At 41.0% G+C, this 19,971-nt stretch overlaps 1 protein-coding gene and 1 pseudogene across 1 annotated transcript in view; one reads left to right on the top strand and one right to left on the bottom strand.

The window, feature by feature from the left end:
* Positions 1–4,915, bottom strand: part of LOC122904708 — a 37,848-nt pseudogene extending 32,933 nt beyond the window's left edge.
* Positions 4,916–5,440: 525 nt separating this feature from the next.
* The window catches only part of PRKAR2B (protein kinase cAMP-dependent type II regulatory subunit beta), a 107,007-nt gene continuing 92,476 nt past the window's right edge, over positions 5,441–19,971 (top strand). Inside the window, exon 1 of the mRNA XM_044245816.1 lies at positions 5,441–5,815. Coding sequence (XP_044101751.1) covers positions 5,506–5,815 — 310 coding nt within the window. The 5' untranslated portion in view covers positions 5,441–5,505. The remainder of the gene's footprint in view (positions 5,816–19,971) is intronic.

Genomic DNA, 19,971 nt, shown 5'->3' with positions numbered 1-19,971 from the left:
TAGGGTGAAGAGACAGAGAACTGGGCTCTCGAATGTCAGCATCTGTATGTCTTGACTCCTGAGCTGGTCAGTTCCCTCAAGAGGAATCCTCCGATTTCCTGCCTGGAAGGGTGTACTTTAGGGAGTCCATAGGGGGAAAGAGGCCACTGATCAGTAGTTCACCAAATTAGAATCAATCCCTTCTCAGTGCCACATCTGATCCCCCACAATCAGCTGTGCAAATCTCAAGTGAGCCCCTCCACCTCCATCTGGGAATGAAGGAGCACAGTTGCTTGCCTACATAGGGCAGAGGAGGGCCAGAGGTGTTACCAGCTCCTTCTACAAACATTTCATTAATCCTTGCTCTTTATTGCTTTTCAGAGGCACCTGGTGTCTCCAGATTCTGAGCTTTTGCGCTCTGTGATACAAAGGTGATCCTGCTACTCACTGGCTTCCTCTCACTGAGCCCTCACCCAAGCTTAGGTTCCAGTGTTCTCCACACTTCGCTAAGTTAGTTCCAAAATTTTAGTAGACAACTCTCATCTGCTCTTGTCTCTTTTCCTGTTCCTTTTCCCTTTTTTACATCTTATTTATTTATTTGAGAGAGGGAACGAGCACGAGCAGGGAGAGAGGCAGAGGGAGAGAGATACACAGATATACCACTCAATGGGGAGCCGACACTGGGCTCTGTCCCAGGACCCCAAGATCAGAACCGAAGTCAGACGCTTAACCAACCGAGCCACCCAGGTGCCCCTTCCTGTTCCTTTTCTAAAAATTAAACAATTAAACAAATTTTTAGTTGTGGTAAATTACATATAACAAAGTTTATCATCTTAACCATTTTTCAGTCTATAGTTCAAGTTCAGTAGTGTGAAGTACACTCATATTCACAACCAACCTCAGAAGTTTTTCATCTTGCAAAACTGAAACTCTTTGCCCATTAAACAGCTCCCCATTTCCCCCTCCCCTCAGCTCCCGACAGCCACCATTCTACTTTCTGTTTCTATGACTCTGACTACTCATTTGAGTGGAGTCATACAGTGTTTGTCTGTTTTGACTGGCTTATTTAACGTTTTGACTGGCTTATTTAACTTATCATAATGTCCTCAAGGTTCAGCCATATTGCAGTGTATGCCAGAATTCCCCTCCTTTTTAAGGCTAAGTAATTTAAATTTTTTATTATCATTTAAAATTTTTATTATAGTTCTCTTGTTCTTTTGTCCTTATGAGTTTATAATTTTGTTTTATCTTCCCCATTCCTTGAGTCATGGTTTCAGCGCAGCTTTAGGAAGCAGAGATAAACTTGTGAGCCTGACCTCGTCCTTAAGAGGAAACCCATATTCTATTTATGAATTGTAGCATTTAAGAATATATTCTCTGTTGCTTCTGAGAATCTCTTTAGCTGTACAAGACTTCTTAAAGGAGAACAGAATAATGAAGTTGCATTTAGGTTCCATTTAGCCAGAGAAAAACTCATGCTTTGATGTTAAGCAGAAAAGTTACTTCAAGCAGTTGTCTTCTCAGTATGAGTATAAGGTCCCTGCTGGGAGAATCGAGTATAGTGGGTATCCAAGTGTGGTCGCAGACCTGCAGCAGAAGCATCCCCTAGGAGTTTGACAGAAAGGCAAATCCTCAGGCCCCACTTCTGACCTACTGAATCCGAAAGTTGGGGGTACACACCTGCATCTAGACATGAATCATTTTATTTAGTCTTAGCCCAAACATTTCCAAGATTTCCAGGCTATGAGGTGGCCATCTTTCCTAAGTCGTGAAGGTACCTATGCCACCGACAGTGTCCATGTTTGGGACTTTTTGCTGAAGACGAAGGTGTTGGTATGTGTTTATTTATGCTACCCAGCCCCTTCTTTATCCTGCATGTCACTGGCCACACGGACTGAATCAGGAGAGAAACTCTCATGCAAGGCCAGCCCATCCACTGGATGGTTAAGACCAAATTAACTGGATTCCCTCTCTTCCGGATATGAACTAGAGACACCAAAACCATAGCTGGTACTGAACTGGTAAAGGTATATAAAACTAAGAGAGACAGTTAGTGTGGGCTCTGTGTAGGCACACCCCCCATGTCCTTTCCATTTGTCTTTTTCCATATTTCTTTAGCCAAAGAGACGTGGTCAGAATACCTAGTAACTATTGGCAAGAAATGCTGTCTGATTGATTGCTCACAATTATGATTCTCCATCATAACCTATGGCTTGTCCATGCTGTCGTCCTGTGTTGGCGGCTGCATATAAACAAATTGATGTCTCTGTCCAATATCTATTTATGTTCCATGAGTGAACACAAATTTGGTAGCATTCTTATTTGATTCCAATGCTGAACTCTAAGAGTTCTTTTGCAATTGCTTCAGCTTCTCTGAGAAACTAGTGAAAATTGCTTGGTAAATCAACAACCAAAGAATCAATTTCAGTGATGTTTTTTGAGAATCCAAAGATAAATAGTCCCCATAGGCCACTGTTACTGCCCTCCAAGGTTTGGAAGGACATATTTCAAAAATGAAAGCAAAGGAAATCACACCATATTAACCCAAATAGATACGGGGTAGGGAATAAAAGCCAAAATAGGAGTTTAGAAGTGAACATTGGTTCTGAGAACAATATTAACACAATAGGACTTACCAGGATCAAGCTTTAATTTTTCAGGTCATGGTTACTGATTTATGAACTGACGCAAATAAAACTTGTTATCAGAGAGCTGTTTGCAAAGATGTCTTCTTTTAATATTATACTGTTGTAGAATATCCCGGGATGGGAGAGACCACATAGGTCATCTAATCCCATTACGCATTTCATGCCTGACTCACTAATAAAACCCTAAAGAAATGACAGCCGTATGCCCCTAGCATTGCCATTGATGACAGAGCCATGCACCTTGCCTCATATAGTAAATCTACAAAAACAAAATAACAACAGCAACAATAAACTACTCTGAAACACAGAATATGCTTTGAAATACGGTTTTGTAAATGTTTGGAAAAGTAGCTCTTTTTTTTCCCTGTCATTCCTGGAGGAGAGTGTTAACCATTTGGCAGACACTGGTTATTGTCCCCAGAACTGGTTCTCAATTTCCAAATGTTTGCTTGGCCCATGGCTGTTCAAAATAAAGACTACATTCCCAAGCTTTCCTTTTGGCTATGTGTTTCAGTCCTATTGCTGTGTTACAAATTATCCCAAAACTCTGAGGCTTAAAACAACTTTTTTGTTATGCTCACAGGTTCTGTGGGTCAGGATTTGGGGTACAGCATCACAGAACAGGCTACTTCTTGTCATCCTGACATGATTTCTTTCAAAGCAGTCACAAACCCATCCAGATTCAAGAGGAGGGGAATTAAGGTTTCAACCCTTGATGGGGGAGTGGCAAGGCCACACCCTAGAAGAACACAAGGGACAGGAGGTATTTTTGATCACCTTTGGAAAACGCAATCCAGCATCCATCACAAATGTGGCCATCTTGACTAAGTTCTGGCCAAGAGAGTATACGAGGAATTGGTGTGTTTAACTTCCTGAAAGCATTCTGAGGGGTGTGTGTGTGTGTTTGGATGGGAGATGTGGGAAAGGAGGAGAGGGTGGAATCCCTTTCTTTTCCGCTTTTCTCCCGGCTTAAACATGAATGAGATGACTGAAGGTAGGGCAACAATTTTGGACCACAATCTGAGGATTACAGAGCCATGAGCTAAGAGGAGCCTGCATACCTGAAGATCATGAAACCACCATACACCAGTCCTGCTTACCTTTACATTACAGAAAAATAAGCTTCTATCTTGCTTAAACTACTGTAGTTGGCATTTTCTGCCACATGTGAGCAAAGCTAATCTTAATAAAAACATCATCATAAATGAAGGCAGGCAATGAAAATCCACTTTAATTACTGGATCTATAAAGATAATAATGCTTATATGGTTTATAGAACACTTACATGATAAAGAGTTGGACTAATATTGTCCTCTATGAGGATCATGATATTTAATAAAACCTTACTGCTTACAATGCCTGGCATTGTAGAAGTACTTTACTATAATTAAAAACAATATACTATTATGAGGTTGATTAAGAAACAGAAATCAAGAAATACATTCACTAATGGAGCAGTTACAAGCTGGATTATAAGCAAAGGATTACTACGAAGATGAATTTTTATAAATGTGATATCTCGATTACTAGGCTTTGAATTTCCTGAGTCATGTATGTACTCTTTTTTTTCAAGAGTGGAAAGATAAATCAGAATAATTGAGCTTGTTATTTACAATTTTATTTATTTATTTTATGACCATTTATTTTATGGTCATTGTAGAAAATGAAATACTTGTTTTAAAAAAACATTTACTTGGTAAAAAGCAATCTAATTCAAAATTGTAAATATTTGCAGAATAAGCCTCATTTTAAAAACAAGGACGTCTACACTAATGGCACACGTCTCTAGTTCCATTTCTCTTTATGTTAAGTAACCTATTTTGGAGATACAATTCGATTAGCTCCAAGTGTAATGTAAGGTTTTAAAATAAATAATAAGAGCCTCAACAGGCAAAGCGTTTTTTGCTATCGGACCGTCCGTCTTGACTCTGACATTTTATTCAAATTGCTGCACTATCATATTTGAAGGGTCTCATAATAAATGGTGCATTTGTCTTAATAAATAGTAGTAAGTGCATCGCATTAGTACCAGTAAAGCAAAACATCATAAACAGGATGTATGGAGAAAGGCTGGGTAAAATGCAGCGAAGGAGAAAGAAAGGTGTCACAAGGATGGGCTATTATTTTTTTGTCCAAAACAAAACCGGTAGCACAGAGGACTTGAAACAAGACACTGCCAACACTCAACAATGCAACTAGATTCCCGGAGGAAAAGAAAATGCCGCTACCGAGGTGGAGGCTGAAGTTTCGGGGCCAATCGCGTGGCAGCAGCTCCGCGAGGCTCGCCGTGCTGACTGACTTGTGGAATTCGGCCGGGCGGCCCGCCCGCCCCCAGGCGCGGACAGGTGGACCGCAGGGCGCGCCTGGGGGCCCCCTGGGGCAGTGCCGAGCGGGTCCCGCGCCCGGCGCGCGCGGAGCCGCGGCTCCTGTCAGCCAGCCGCCGCCCGCCGGCGTCTTCAGCACCGCAACCTTCCCAGAGGCGGTGTGCGGCGCCCGCCGGCGGAGGTTGCCATGGTTTCCGGGGGTCACGTGGGCGCGCTCCGACACCCCCTCCCGCGCGGCGCGGCGGGGCGGGGGCGGGGCGGCCCCGGAGCGGGGGAGGGGTGGGGAGAGGAGCGGCCGCGGCGGGAGCGGGAGGAGCCGGAGATGCTGCCAGCCCTCCCGGGGCCGCGCTCGCTCAGCCGCCGCCGCCGCACGGAGCAGCCGCGCGCCGGGAGCCGCGGGCCGGGCCAGCTGGGCCGCCGGGGCCCACAGCGCCGCGCTAGCAGCGGGTAGCGCCTCCAACGCCGTCCGCGCTCGCTTGGCGGCCGCGGGGCCGCAGGCCGGTCCAGGGAGGCGGCGAGGGCGGCGCCCAGGCGCCCGCCGCCGGGCAGGCAGGATGAGCTTCGAGATCCCCGCGGGACTGACGGAGCTGCTGCAGGGCTTCACGGTGGAGGTGCTGAGGCACCAGCCCGCGGACCTGCTGGAGTTCGCGCTGCAGCACTTCACGCGCCTGCAGCAGGAGAACGAGCGCAAAGGCGCCGCGCGCTTCGGCCATGAGGGCAGGACCTGGGGGGACGCGGGCGCCGCCGCCGGGGGCGGCACCCCCAGTAAGGGGGTCAACTTCGCGGAGGAGCCCATGCACACCGACTCCGAGAACGGGGAGGAGGAGGAGGAGGAGGCGCCCGCGGACGCCGGGGCGTTCAACGGTGAGGACCCGACCCCCTGCGCGCCCCCGCTCGCCCGCGCCGTTACCCCTTTGCTCTAGAACGCCGCAGCTTTGTTCACCCGCTTCTCCCCGCCTTCGCCACCTTCCCTACCTTCCCATCTCGCCCACCTCCTCAGCATCCATTTCTGTCTCTCCCACTCGCCCACCTTCCTACTCTGCTTTCGTGTCGTGCCCTCCCCTCTTTCCCTCCTCTGGAGGTGGGGCGCAGAGAGGTTAAGGTTCTCGGAACCGGTGCACCCCTCTGGTCCTGGGCAGGCCGACAGAGGACCAGCGGTGTGGGGTGGGCATCCAAGACAGCTGTCACTGTGGTTGGACAGATTTCGCGGCTCGGATACCATTGTGGGTAAAGGAAACTGGCCCACTTGGCATCCTCTTGCCGCTCTTGTATTTATTAATGGAGTGTCCAAAGAGAAAAGGCGAAGGGTATTCAGTTGGATTGGCTTTGCTGTCGTTAGGACTGTATATTCACTAAAGGAGCATGAAATTGGACTCCTTGGGGCAGAACAAAATTTATGGCAATAACTTTGACGTTCTTGGAAGCAGAGTAATCTGTTATTTTCCAATTTACCAATACCGCGTTGTGTTATTTTTGGACACACAACTAAGAATCCTGTTTAGCCTGCAACTCATGGGGTCTTTGGAATGAGGAAACGGGCTAATGGTTTGCTTTTTATTTAAAACAAATAGTCAATGATTTGGTGCCTTAAAAAAAAAAAAAAGTATGTGAAAACCCCTGTAGGAAGTTCTGAAAGCTTGTTGGTTGTCTTTAGAATGAAAAGTCAGTGAGTAATTGTAAGGATTGTGCCAGACACAAGCTAGAAAGAATGAATGAGAAAGAAAAAGGAATTTTCTGCAATAGTTGATCTTGGCAAGTCCCACCCCTTCTGCTTACAACCCTCTTTCCCCAACACACACAGACACAAACACACAGTCACAGCCTCCTGTATTTATACCACATGCCTAAATCCCATCTTTATGGCATCCCAAGCTAAAATACCATGGTGTGCAAGTGTTTTCTCTTTGTGGTGGAAGACAAACAAGCATTTCAGCATTGCACCAGTCTGTATTTATTTACACTGCTTGTGGTTTGTGTGTCTGCAGTGTATTCCATATAATGAAAACGTTTTAAGGTGTCATTTCTTTGAGTAGGTTCCTAGGAAGGTGTTTTCTTTGCAAATTTGTTGAAATGTGCTTTAGAATTAATGTATTTTTAGCTTGTCTGAAACAATCACAAAAACCCTGGACATCAGTGTTCAATAAAGATAAACCTTAAAAAATGTTTATTTTAGACTTTTTAGTGTTTCCAGGGATAAGATGGTCATAGTCTTACTCGTTCCTTTTGCACAAGAATTTAATCAAATGCTTTCCTTGCTAGAACTAATAAAAAGGGAAAAGAAGGCATACTTTAAATAGAGGGGAAGGAGAAGCCATTAACAGATGACACAGAAAGGGAAGAAGCATCTAATACTTCTTTTATGCTCCTGGCACGTCCACGCACACTTACGTACATGTACTTGCACACACACAAAGGGAAAAAAAAAAAAAAGACTTGTTTCCCAGATTGGAGGAAACTAGGAACTAAGGGAGGTGGTTAAAAAAACCCCAAAAAACCCTATATGTGTTTGATATGATTTATTGTTAGTATAACTATTTTCTTTGTAGTAGAATGCTTTGGAAGTACTTTGCATTGATGATTCCATTTTCTCCTTACAACAGTGTAGATTGTACACAAAACAGATTTTATTTCCATTTTGTAATGAATAAGCCATTAACATCTAAACAGCAGGGATCGTTTTATATGGTTTTATGTTCTCCAAGGCACCTTTATTGTAAAAATTACTCCGTGTGAGTTTTAATGAATACTCATTAGCCAATTGCGCTATTTATTTCCCACCCCTACCCACAAGGACTTTAAAACTTTCTGACTACAGCCAAATACAATTTGATCATTATCCAATACATGTATATGCGTATATAACAGAAACTTTGGCAATGGTACGTCCCTCTATTATGTGCATTAGAAAATATCTATTGAGTCTCTCCTATTTTAATTAATTCTCACTTATTATCACTATTTTTTAAGTATGTAAATTGTGTTGAGACTTGCAGTTTCAAAAAAGTATAGGCTACCTGGGGTTGACACACGTTTTTGTAAAGGACTAGATAGTAAATATTTTAGGCTCTGTGAACGATATATGGTCTTCATTGAATATTCCTTTTTTTTTTTTTTTTTAACATTTTAAACACGTATTTCCTCTGGAAGTTGGGGTTGTGCAAAATTGGCCAGACCAAGGCCATAGTTTGCTGGGTCCTGGCTAGAGGGAGGAAAAGTCAGACTAGAGCTGTTGGGGGAAAAAATTATAAGTGAACCTATCAGTTTAATGTTTAGATGCAAAAATAACCAAAATAGGAAAACATCAGATCCTGGGTAATTCTCCTAGCATAGCATAGTAAAGAGTAAGTACTACAAGACAAGTCTTAATTTACTGTGACCCAGCATAAAACCAATTGGGTCCCTAATTTCTAAAATTTTAGAATGCATCTCAAGGAAGTCTGATGTAGAAATGAGTATTACCTGGCACGGCTCTTGAAGAGCTTTTTTGAATAGGTTGGGAAGGTGGGACATGGGGTCTTTTTTTTTTTTTTAATGTATTTATTTAATTGACAGAGAGAAACACAGCAAGAGAGGGAACACAGCAGGGTAAGTGAGAGAGGGAGAAGCAGGCTTCCCACCAAGCAGGCAGCCCCCGGTGGGGCTTGATCCCAGGACCCTGGGATCGTGACCTGAGTTGAAGGCAGACACTTAACAAGTGAGCCACCCAGGGGCGCCCCCCCTTTTTAAACAGACATCCTAGGTCATTCTGATATTCATAGTTCTTTGATCACGCCGTGAGAAACACCGATCGACAGATAGTGATGATAGTAATGTCTTTGTCTTACCAACATTTAAAAAACATTTGCCATGTGCTAGGCATTACCTAAATGCTCTTATTCATTATCCCAGCTGTATGAGAAGGACGAGGCTGTCACTTGCCCAGTGTTTCATAGCTAGTGTGTTTCCAAACTGGGATTGAAACACAGGTGTGTTCCAGAGCCTGGCTCCGTCCCTCAGCTCTTAACTCCCAGGTTTTATGTCTGGGAGGGGCTGGGGCCAACATTACTTTAGCGTCCCTTTTGCGTCAAACGCTACCTGAGACCTTTGATGTGTTTTGTCTATAAGACTCTGAAAAATGAACTTGTCCAGGGTTACACACGGGACTAGTAAGTAGCAGAGCATAGTTTCTTTTTTCTTTTCTTTCTTTCTTTCTTTTTTTTTTTTAAGATTTTATTTATTTATTTGACAGAGAGACACAGTGAGAGAGGGAACACAAGCAGGGGGAGTGGGAGGAGAAGCAGGGTTCCAGCAGAGCAGGGACCCTGATGTGGGACTCGATCCCAAGACCCTGGGATCATGACCTGAGCCCTGGCGCCCCCAGAAAGTAGTTTCTTACTCACATCTGACCAACCCAGCGCCCTCAGAGTGTTCATCCTAAATGAAATTTGTCCAATGGACTGACTCACAGATCGGGTTTTCCTGGTTATTTTTCCAGGAATGGTGATGAATTTGCATGGATTGGTTTGTATTCACTTTCATGAATCCCTTTAGGACAAGTGATGGTATTTATGAGAGGTTGGGCAAATTTTTCACTATGAGACTGCTGTCCATTTGACTCATGTGGGGATCCAGCATATGACCTTGATCTCAGTGTAGTGGTGGAATCAAATAAGTGAGCTAGGGTATGGTAGCATGGCCATTGATAGCACTGGGCCAAATGGGCAGAGAATCCCTTTTTCCACGGGTAGCTGTCCTATCTCTCTCCTGTTTTCTAATTTTATTAATTCTGTTCATTTCGGTTTGCTATCAGTTCTGGTTAAAAGGGCTGCCTTTAGGTATTAGAATGATAATGACGTATGGTAATAACCCTTCCAGGGAACTCTTTTTTAAGTTTTGAAAGAAACTACAGTGGAGATTGCCTCCCTCATCCCCATCCAAGGGAAAGCAAGTAGAGCATGACATGTTGCAGAAGTGTAGTGTCCCCAGGCTTAGAATATATTCAAAGGGTTAATTGCAGGCCAAAGAGCTGGATCAGTACTAATTTGGAGTGGAATTGTAATTAATGGTTTCATGCAGGCATCATTGTGAGATCTTGTGTTGCTCAATAATTTCTTTACTGAAATTGCTGAAATTATAAAACGAAGTAAATAAAATTCCAAATTACCCCTATAAATTGACAAGTGGTCAGAAAAAAATTAAATTACATGTGGGTACATGAAGAGCAATCAAACTGGAAGAAAAAGAAGCTACTGTATATAAAATACAGAAGAACTAATTTTCCATATTGTGGGGAAAAAAACATCCAGAGTTCAAAGTAGATACATCCAAAATTCAGAATACCTTATAAAGCAAGCATGTCAAGATAAAGTTATAGAAATTCACCATGTACACATAATGACTTAATCCTCTTAATTCTGACCTATGTCAAATCTTGATTTTTTTTTACAATTTAAAGGGAATATGGGGAATTTATAAGAGATCCTTAAAATCACACAAAATATTGGAAAGTTGGAGCTGGTGGTGGTGGTCGGGGGAGATTAAGAGAACAAAATTTCTTTCATGAGAAGACTTGGTTGCTTTAGGAGCAATTGGAAGAATAGTCACCTGTCTAAGAAGTTTTCTTAGAGGATTATGAGCAAATTATTCTTTATCTCTGTATCTCTGCTGCAGCATCAGAAGAACTAAGCTTCATTGGAACTTGAAGCATAGGGCTCAGAAGTTGAGCTGTCTGAAGTGGTTTATGTGGTCTTCCTGAAATGAGTTGGCCAAAGGAGTCCCAGCAGTAGATATATTGGCTCCCAAAGAACCTGCTGTGCGAATGTTCTTCACTGTGCCCAAACCGGGAGTATGAAACACTTTGGCCAATTGACTTTTTGGGCAGTAATCCCAGCTCTAATGAAGTGCTCCTTTGGCTGATTTATTAGGCTCCCTGTTATCTCTGCATTCTTCCTTAAGAACCTGCTCTCTTGGTGGCTACTAGAGATGATGAGGAGACAAAGCAGCCAATTGTTAGCTCTTCATTCCCCTCTTCAGTACACTTCATTGGCTTGAAAATGTTCGTGAAAGTCAGACAACGTTCATTTCCCTTCATGTATGAAACGCTGTGCTTGGCATATTGACGTATTATCATACTAATAATCTTTACCTCGTAAGGTTGTTAGCAGATAAATGGATTAATATTTATAAGGGCCTCAGGACCAGTGCACATAGCCAGCATTGTTTCCGTGTAAGACAAATGATCTCATTAACACGAAATGTTTCAGAAGTGTAAACTTCTTGCAGAATAGCAATTTCATTGTTATTTTGTGGAAATGAATCTCGTGTTTGCACTTTTTAGAGAAATGAAGTAGGAAATGAGCTTACGTGGCATTTCCCACTTAATTTAATGTGAAGTTATGTTGCATGGTAATAAAACCCACATCCTTTCAGCTTGTAATTTGTAGCTAAGAGCTGCAGAGTTTTATAATTAATGAGGCTTTATGGTCTTTGGCTATTAGAAATTTATATTGTAAGTTTTAAATTTATATCGTACTTTTGAATCCTCCGAACCAGAATCACATCATTCATGACAATGGCTAAAATATTGAAGCCACTATTTTAATTATGAGCATAAAACAATAATAGAGAAGATTTTAGAAATACTGAGTTTAGATGGTAATTGTGATTTTCAGGGTAGAACAGTGAAGAACATTATTCATTTTAATAGTAGTATTAAGTGAATAACTTAGGGAAATCAAAGGACTTGAAATAGTGTCCTTTCTCAAACTCTTACCCATCAGTTAGCCTTAGGCTTGGGGAAGAGGGAGGGAAGGAGGGAGGGAGGAGAAACATCAGTTGGGACTTGTGGAAGGTTCTTTGGCTAACTTATACTTTGAAGAGTTCATAGAATAAAAACACGTGAACAAAAAGTGAAGGATACTTTAATTTGTCTACCTGTCTTAAAAATCAAACCGTTTTGCCATTATTTAATGTAAGACAGTGATAAGCTTTCCATTTGAGGTTGAACCTACAGTGATGTGCTGTGTCTGGGTGGGATGGAGTAAATATTTAATGGTTTTTATTGTTGCAAATCCCATTCCTTGGGTTCCAGTAAATTTCCAGCTGTCAAGATTTTGTTCCTAGCTGCCTCAAGAAAAGCAAATGTGTTTCTTTTTCAGCTGTGTAAATACCAACAAGAGACCTTTGAATTCCTCAATGAGAAGCTTATTTGTGACCCATTAAGGAAGTCATTTAATGAGGGTAGTAGCAATTAGAGAAAAGCCTGTGGTGGAGGTTGGGATTCAGTGAAGGAGTTTGGCCATCTGCAGGGTCCCCTGAGTGGTGTCTACACTCCTTGATACCAGCATGGGGCTGGGACCTGGGGTGGCCTGTTAGCAGAAGGGATGTATGAAAAGTTGAAGGGAGAATGCTGTGCTCATTCACTCACTCATTTATTCACTGCAGAAATATCGACTGGGTGCCAACTCCTTCCTTCCTTCCTTTTTTTTATTTTTTAATTTAAAGAAAAAAATTATTATTCTCTTAAGTTCACCATCTCTGGACTTAGGAAACAATAGTTTTGTCAGGTACTGTCTTCTAGATAGTACATGTAATCTATTTCATTCAGTAGGTGGGGCAGCTGAGAGCCCTGGAAGCTCCTTGCCCCAGTTTAGTTGACTTTGGTCTTTGTTCATAGCACTAACGCTTACATTATTGATATTAACTTACATATAAGTTCTCTCTGTCTTCTATCAAGGTGGTAGTTAACAGTTTGAAAGCCTAGGCTAATGAGAAGTACTTTTGTACTCTTACCTTCGGAATTACCACTTTTTTTGTTCTTTGATTTTTGTTGTTGTTGTTGTAGTGAAATATAATACAGGCTTTATTTTTATGTCAATTGCTTAAGGACGGACAATGGGAAAGAAAACAGTGCAGTGATTTTTCTGAGTTGAACAGATTATCACTATGTTCTTGGTCCTATTTTTACAGTCCTCTCAGTTTCATCCATACTATTTAGGTATGGTTGAAATAGTAAAAAACAAAAACAAAAACAAAACCAGAAAACCATAAAGAAACCTCGCTATAATGCTGATCACTATCTTTATTTTATGGGAGCGAGTTTTGTATTTCAGAAATTCAAAATGACTCAGACTGTTCCATTATGTAATTATTTTGTGGAAAGAATTTGAGCTAAATTTTTTAGGTCATGGCTTATATGAAAACAAAACAATCTAAAAAAAAATCAGAACTATAAACACAGTTGGTGTAACATTTATAAATGTTTCAGCAATGGGCACTGCCATGTGTAACTTAATATGTTTGGAAACTTAAAAAAAAAAATCATTCCAGTTGCTGCTGTTTAAAAATGTCTCTGCATTAAAAAAAAAAAAGACAAAAGGTCAAAATGTAAACACATGTTCCTCATGAAAGTGAAGCCAAGAAGATATACTGTATACAGTTATTCCCGTATCCGTTTGGCTAGGGCCTGACATTGTTTAATTTACATTAGCTGTTCCAAGACCAAATAGTTCATGGGAGTGATATTGAGGGAATTTTTTTAATACAAAAAAGAAGGCAAAAAGCTTCCATGTGTTTAAATACATTTCAGTTGGACCCAAAAAGCATCTTTCCAAAAGGTGAAGCTGAATTAAAACATGGCTCTGCTGTTTCATTTCAGTTTCTGTAGAAAGCTAATGTTTGTTAAATGATGCTCCTTTTATTTAATAATAATGATCAACATTTTTGGCAGCTTAAGTGCCGGACACTGAATAGGGTCATTTATACATGTGCCATTTAGCCCTCCCCAAGTAGGGGATGGAGTCAGGATATGAACCTGACCTTGGGTTCAGAGCCCATCTCCTTAATCGTGGTACACTTCATTTTCAATAACTCTCATAGCAGGAATATGGTTAAAAAGAACCACATAGCAAAAAATGAGCTCTCTACTTTTGTCTCTAAAAATGTATAGCCCAGCCAAATACTGATCTGTCACTTTTACAATTTGCTTTCTGTTTCATTCAAATTAGCCCCTCGTATACTTTAGAAACTTGATAAAGTATTTATTTTTAGAAATTAACACCTGATATACTGAGCTGTTTAATTCTCAAAACTTTTTTAATTCTGTACCCTCACTGGCAGAAGGTATCTGAGTATGCACTCCTTTATGATTATGCACTTTAAAGACATACTGAGTATGTCTTTAAAAATGTTATACATGTACCCTTCTACTTTTGTGTGTTAGAGCACCCCACAGTATAAACTTTGAAAGAAAGAAGTAAAAAGTAATTGTAAGCAAGTTCTGATTTTTTCCTGCATGCCAAAGATTGCTTTACGCTCTGCCTTAGGGTACGTGAGCCATTTTGGAGACCACAGCTTTACCTGATAGTCTGTTAATACGTAAAATATGTCTGCTCAACTTTGCTTCCCTGATTTAAGCTGCTAGATTATAAAGGACCTGCAGGTAGGTAGGGTCGTGCGCATGCACGCGTGTGCGTGTTTTAATAGACATTCATTAGGTAAGTTAATTGACTCAACAGAAGTTTGGCTGCATAAAGAGGAAAATCCTATCTTATAAAAAGGAAATAAGGTAAGATCGAGGCTTTTTCTTTTAAACCTGTATTCCTGTCCGCATCTCGAAGTCCAGCTGAGATTGTAGAGTACTTGTTTTTTGGGGGGATGTGACCAGGAGAATCCTATCCTGTTACAGGTGTTTAGTTAGGAATCACTAAATCATGGAAACACCAATCAGAATTAGAAGAAAAAGTTTAAACAGTTTACAGAAATGTGGTTTTATAGAGTATCTCAGGAGGGGCAGCTGGAGAGACGATAGTTGGTCAGGAGGGAGACTTTTCAAGATCTCCTTTTTGGTAACTTTTGAAAAAATGTTTATGATATACTTGTATTGCCTACTAAATAAATTTTAACTAGAAAAATATGTGAAAGGAAGGCAAGTCCCTTACAGGGATTCATCACGTGAAACAGAGCCCTGAGAGGCACGAGGTAGGGTGCTCAGTGGATTTAATCTTCAGAAATACTCCTGTGTGAGTTATCGTCTTGGTTCTTCGTGCCCAGTCCTCTTTCCTTAACGTTCTGCCAAATCCCACTCTTTCTCCAGAGGTTAACTTGCATTTCATCCTCCCAGTAGTCTTCACAAAGCTCTGGTTGACACTAATGCCATCCGTCGGGCAGGATGAATATGCCATATGCATCAGCGTAAAGCTTTGCAGATGGAGGTGTCCTCACTCCAGGCGGGCGGGAATAGGTAGGCACGGGCTCTCTCCCTCCAAGACTTTCCCTGCCCATAGTAGGTGCTCCAGTATAACTTAACCGCAGTTGAATACTAAATGTGTCATAATTGTAAATGTCCACACATGTATATTTCTGGAGTGATTGAAGCCTTCTGAAGGCATGTAAACATTTAAAATAGTCTCCTAATAACCCATTACATTAATGCATTTTAAAACGTTTTCATGAAATGGAAACGCCTTAGCCTGTTTTCAGTTTCATAGATTTATACCTCATTATATTAAAAATGAGGCTTTATCTGATATTGGCCTGATATTTGGTCATTCTGCAGAATGCAAAAGCGCACAGGCACAGAGGATTTCTAATTAAGTGTTTCTTGTTTTTTTTTTTTTTTTTTTTTTTTTAAAGATCTGTTCTAGAGAGAGTGGGGTGCGGGGGAGCAGAGGGAAAGGCTCTCAGGCCGACTGAGAGTCATGACGGTGGGATCATGACCTGAGCGGAAATCAAGGGGGGCAGCTTAACCTACAGAGCCACCCAGGTGCCCCTCTGATGGAAGGTTTCTCATCGAGGACACATTCTGACCCGCCCAGACTTAATGTAGCTGCTTCTGCTTTATATGAGCCCCATGCTAAATCCGAAACTTGTCTGTGGCCCTGAACCTGCTTTGTCCTTTTTTTTTAATCTCTTGGCCTTCCGTTGCCATTCCTACCGCCTTTATTGCGTAAGTCCTGCCCACCTCCCAAGGCTCATTTGCCCTTTGGCTTTACCCCCAGCACCAGCCCAGACCTCCCGTCTTTGAGATTCAGACCCATGTGTCTGTCTGCCTCCCAGCCCTCTCCACTTACAGGCTCCAGATAGTTTCGTCCTCAGCTGAAAACGTGATCTCCTGCCTCAGCCCCTCCTTGTACTACCACGGCATTCTCTCTCTCTCTCTCTTTTTTTTTTTTTTTTTTTGTCTTTGTCCCTCCACTGATGTGAGAAACATGGTCGTAGAGCCCCTTGTGCTCTGCCTCACATTGGTTAAAGCCAGTAGTTTGTGGAAAACACATAGATTGTGTTTAGTTGCCGAAAATTTCCAGTAGTGACATGAAAAATCAGAAACAGTGGAAATTAAAAAAAAAAAAAAAGGACTGACTTTGGCACGGATTCTGGATCTGAATCCTGGCTCTGCCACTGATAACTTCTGGCACCTTGAGCAAGTTACTTTGCCATCTGTGTCTCAGTTTCTTTCTCCGTGAAATGGGAATAACCATAGTACCTACCAGAGAGGGTTGTTGTGAGTATAAAGTGAGATGACAGTGTTACTAAGCGTTATATTTAGGTTTGTTAAAGAGAGGGAGGATGAATGAAAGGGAGAATGTGAGAACTTTACAAGTCAGTGAGAGGGACACCCGGGTGGCTCAGCTGGTTAAGCGTCTGCCTTCAGCTCTGGTCGTGATTCTGGGGTCCTGGGATGGATCCCCGTATCGGGCTTCCTTCTTAGTAGGGAGCCTGCTTCTCCCTCTGCCTGCTCCTCGCCCTGCTGGTGCTCTCTGTTGCTCTCTCTCTCTGACAAAATAAAATCTCAAAAAAAAAAAAAAAGTGAGAAAAATGAAAGTTTTTAAAAATAAAGTTTGATTGGAAATATAAGAATCTAGAGATTGCTTTCAAGGCAGTATCATGGTGGTACTTTAAAAAAAGTTATTAATGAAAAGTATAAAAGTAAAGTCTTTAGATCATTTAGCTAAGTGTTTTAGACTTGAACAAGCCTGTGCTCCTTTAAATCTCGAGCCCTTCTTGAATTCCATTTGAAATGCAAGGTAAATAGTCCGACTTAAAAAAAAAAATTTAAAAAGCAATGGTATAAAGCTTTGCTCTGTTTTCACACCTTCCCCTCCCCTGAGAATCCATGTTTAACTGGCAGAATAAATAAGTTCGTGTGTGTAGAAGCTCCCATGTTTATGGTTTCATTAAAGTATTCACAAGTCATTATAAAACATCTTAGTAAAATGTAGGTAGGAGTCTTGAAAATAGTCACTTTATTTAAATGAGGCAGATGCTTATAGTAAAAATAGGAATATGTGCCTAAAATATAAATTAATTGGAGAAAATTTGTTGTATTAAATTGATAGTTTGTTGCCATTTCCTCTTGTCATAATATTTGTGAAAGTAAGCTTGTAGTGGGACAGATCTCTACCTCCCGAAGTTTTACATTACAATGCAGTTTTATGCTGAAAACTCAGAATTCCCTGCTTACTCCACTACACATTGCTATCTGTATATATTTTAGAAGGAAAAAAAAGACCATCCTCTTGGATACCTTTGTTTGTCCCTGGAGTTGTTCACAGGCCTTTGATTTCTTTGACTGTCACTAATGACCATTTATCGACAAAGCAGTATTAGGACTTTTGATTCATAAAAAGTCTTAAAATTATTTCCTTGTAATCCCTTAAAAAGAATCCAGAAAGTATGTCAGTATTTGAATTCTAATAAAAACTCATTTGTAAAAAGAGTGTTTTGTGAAAAATATTTTAAGAGTACATTTAGCATCAAAAGGGTACAAAGTTTCAGTTAACACAAGATGAAAGGGTTCTGGAGATCTGCCTCACAGCATCCTGATGCTACAGCTGCCAATACTGTGTCATATACTTGAAATTGGCTCGGAGGATAGGTGTTAAGTTAAATTTTCACACACACACACACACACACACACACACACAAGGGTAGCTACACAGAGGTGATGGCAAAGTTATTTAGCTTAAGTGGAGTGATCTTTTCAAGACATATATCAAAACATCAAGTTGTATATCTTAAATATCTAGTTTTTCCATGTCAAAGATAAAGTTAAAAATTCACAGTGTGAATTAATTCTGGTAGTGTTAGAGCATATTTGAGAGATTTTTTTCTGCCAACGCTAATTAGACCAGAACCTTTTATTCCCCTTTGTTTATTGTGAGATATTTCCACTCTACAGAAAGGAACAGACACTGAGGAACTCTCACACAAGTCATCTCCTGGCTTTTACAAATTTTAACATTTTTTAATGTTTTATTTTAATCTTTCTGAGAGAGAGAGAGAGTGAGGGAGCATGCACATAAAGGTTGGGAGAGGCAGAGGAAGAGACAGAGAGGGAATCCCAAGCAGGCTTCACACCCAGCACGGAGCCTTGCAGGGCTTTGTCTCAAGACCCTGAGATCATGACCTGAGCTGAAATCCAGAGTCAGATGCTTAACTGACTGAGCCACCCAGGCGTCCCTGTTTTTCATATTTTCAAAGCTTGTATGAATTAATGTCACTTAACAAAAGTTTCATTTATGTAAATTATAATTTTCCACTTTATTTTTTTTTCCCAAAGATTTTATGATTTATTTGACAGACAGGGATCACAAGTAGGCAGAGAGGCTGGCAGAGAGGGAGGGAGAGAGAGAGAGAGAGAGAGAGAGAGAAGCAGGCTGAGCAGAGAGCCCGATATGGGGCTCAATCCCAGGACCCCAGGATCATGACCTGAGTCGAAGGCAGAAGATTTAACCCACTGAGCCACCCAGGGGCCCCCACTTTATTTTTGAGAACAGTTTTTGAGATGATGTTCCATTGATTCATGTAGCTTTAGTTCATTTATTTTAGACTGCTATGTAGTATGCCTTTGTATAAATGGAAGCTTTATCTACTCTTTGACAAATACTTTGGGTATTTCCAATTTGTTGGAAACAAATTATAGTGTTGTAGTAAACTGTGTGTTTGTGTGTGTCTGTGTGTGTGTGTTATGCACATGTACTAGAATTTTAAAGATTGTTTTCAAAGTGTGGTCTGGGGACCCCTTGAAGGATCGTTCCCTCCCAATCCTAGACTTTTTCAGGGAGTCTGTAGGGTGAAAGCTATAACAACAACAACAATGATATTTGCCGTTTTCCCCTTCTCATTCTGTCGTGTCAATGGTAGTTTTTTAGAGGGTACATGATATATGATATTGTAACACATCTGAAAGTGGAAGCAGATGTGAGAACCCAGTTTTCTCCCATTATATTCGATTTGCAAAAAAGTAGAACAAAGTCATTCTTTCTACAAAATTTTGCTCGTTTTGGGAAGTATAGTTATTTTCCCTAAAAATATGTTATTTATAATACCATGCATTGTTTTGTTGTTGGTAGTTTTAAGTGAAATATTGTTCTAATTTAGCAGTTTTAATTTCTAGTACAACAAATTGCATTGGATAGGACCCATAAAAGCAAGTAATTTTTAGGAATGGACAGAGGTTTTGAGACCAAAAAGTTTGAGAACTGCTACCCGAGGATATATACATAGGTGTGGAGAGGGTGGTTGTAAGGCGTGCATAGCTGTAACTACCCCCTCACACTGGCATTTTGTGGCGTAGAGTTGTTAAACTACTTCCCATTCTCAGCAGAGTGGAAGAGTTCCTGGTTCTCCACGTTCAAGCTGACATTTGCTTTTGTTGGATTTTAACAAGCTTTGCCAGTAGCCGGATGTTAGATGGAATCCCATCGTGAGTTGAATTTGCTTTTTCCTGATTACTAGTAACACGGAGCATCTTTTTATGTTTGTTGACCATATTTGTAGGTTGTCTTTTGTGGAAAACTTTTTCGTTCTGTGCCATTTTTCTTATCCAACTGATGATGTTTTTCTTCCTGATTTGTAGGAGGATTTCTTTCTTTTCCTCCTTTCTCTCTTTTTCTTTCTTCATATTAATACGTAGCCAGATGTTAGATGGAATCCCATCGTGAATTGAATTTGCTTTTTCCTGATTACCAGTAACACGGAGCATCTTTTTATGTTTGTTGACCATATTTGTAGGTTGTCTTTTGTGGAAAACTTTTTCGTTC

This window comes from Neovison vison, chromosome 4 (assembly GCF_020171115.1).
Source record: "Neovison vison isolate M4711 chromosome 4, ASM_NN_V1, whole genome shotgun sequence".
NCBI lineage: Eukaryota > Metazoa > Chordata > Mammalia > Carnivora > Mustelidae > Neogale > Neogale vison.
Note: the sequence above shows the minus strand (reverse complement) of the source record. Positions and strands in the feature narration are given on the sequence as shown.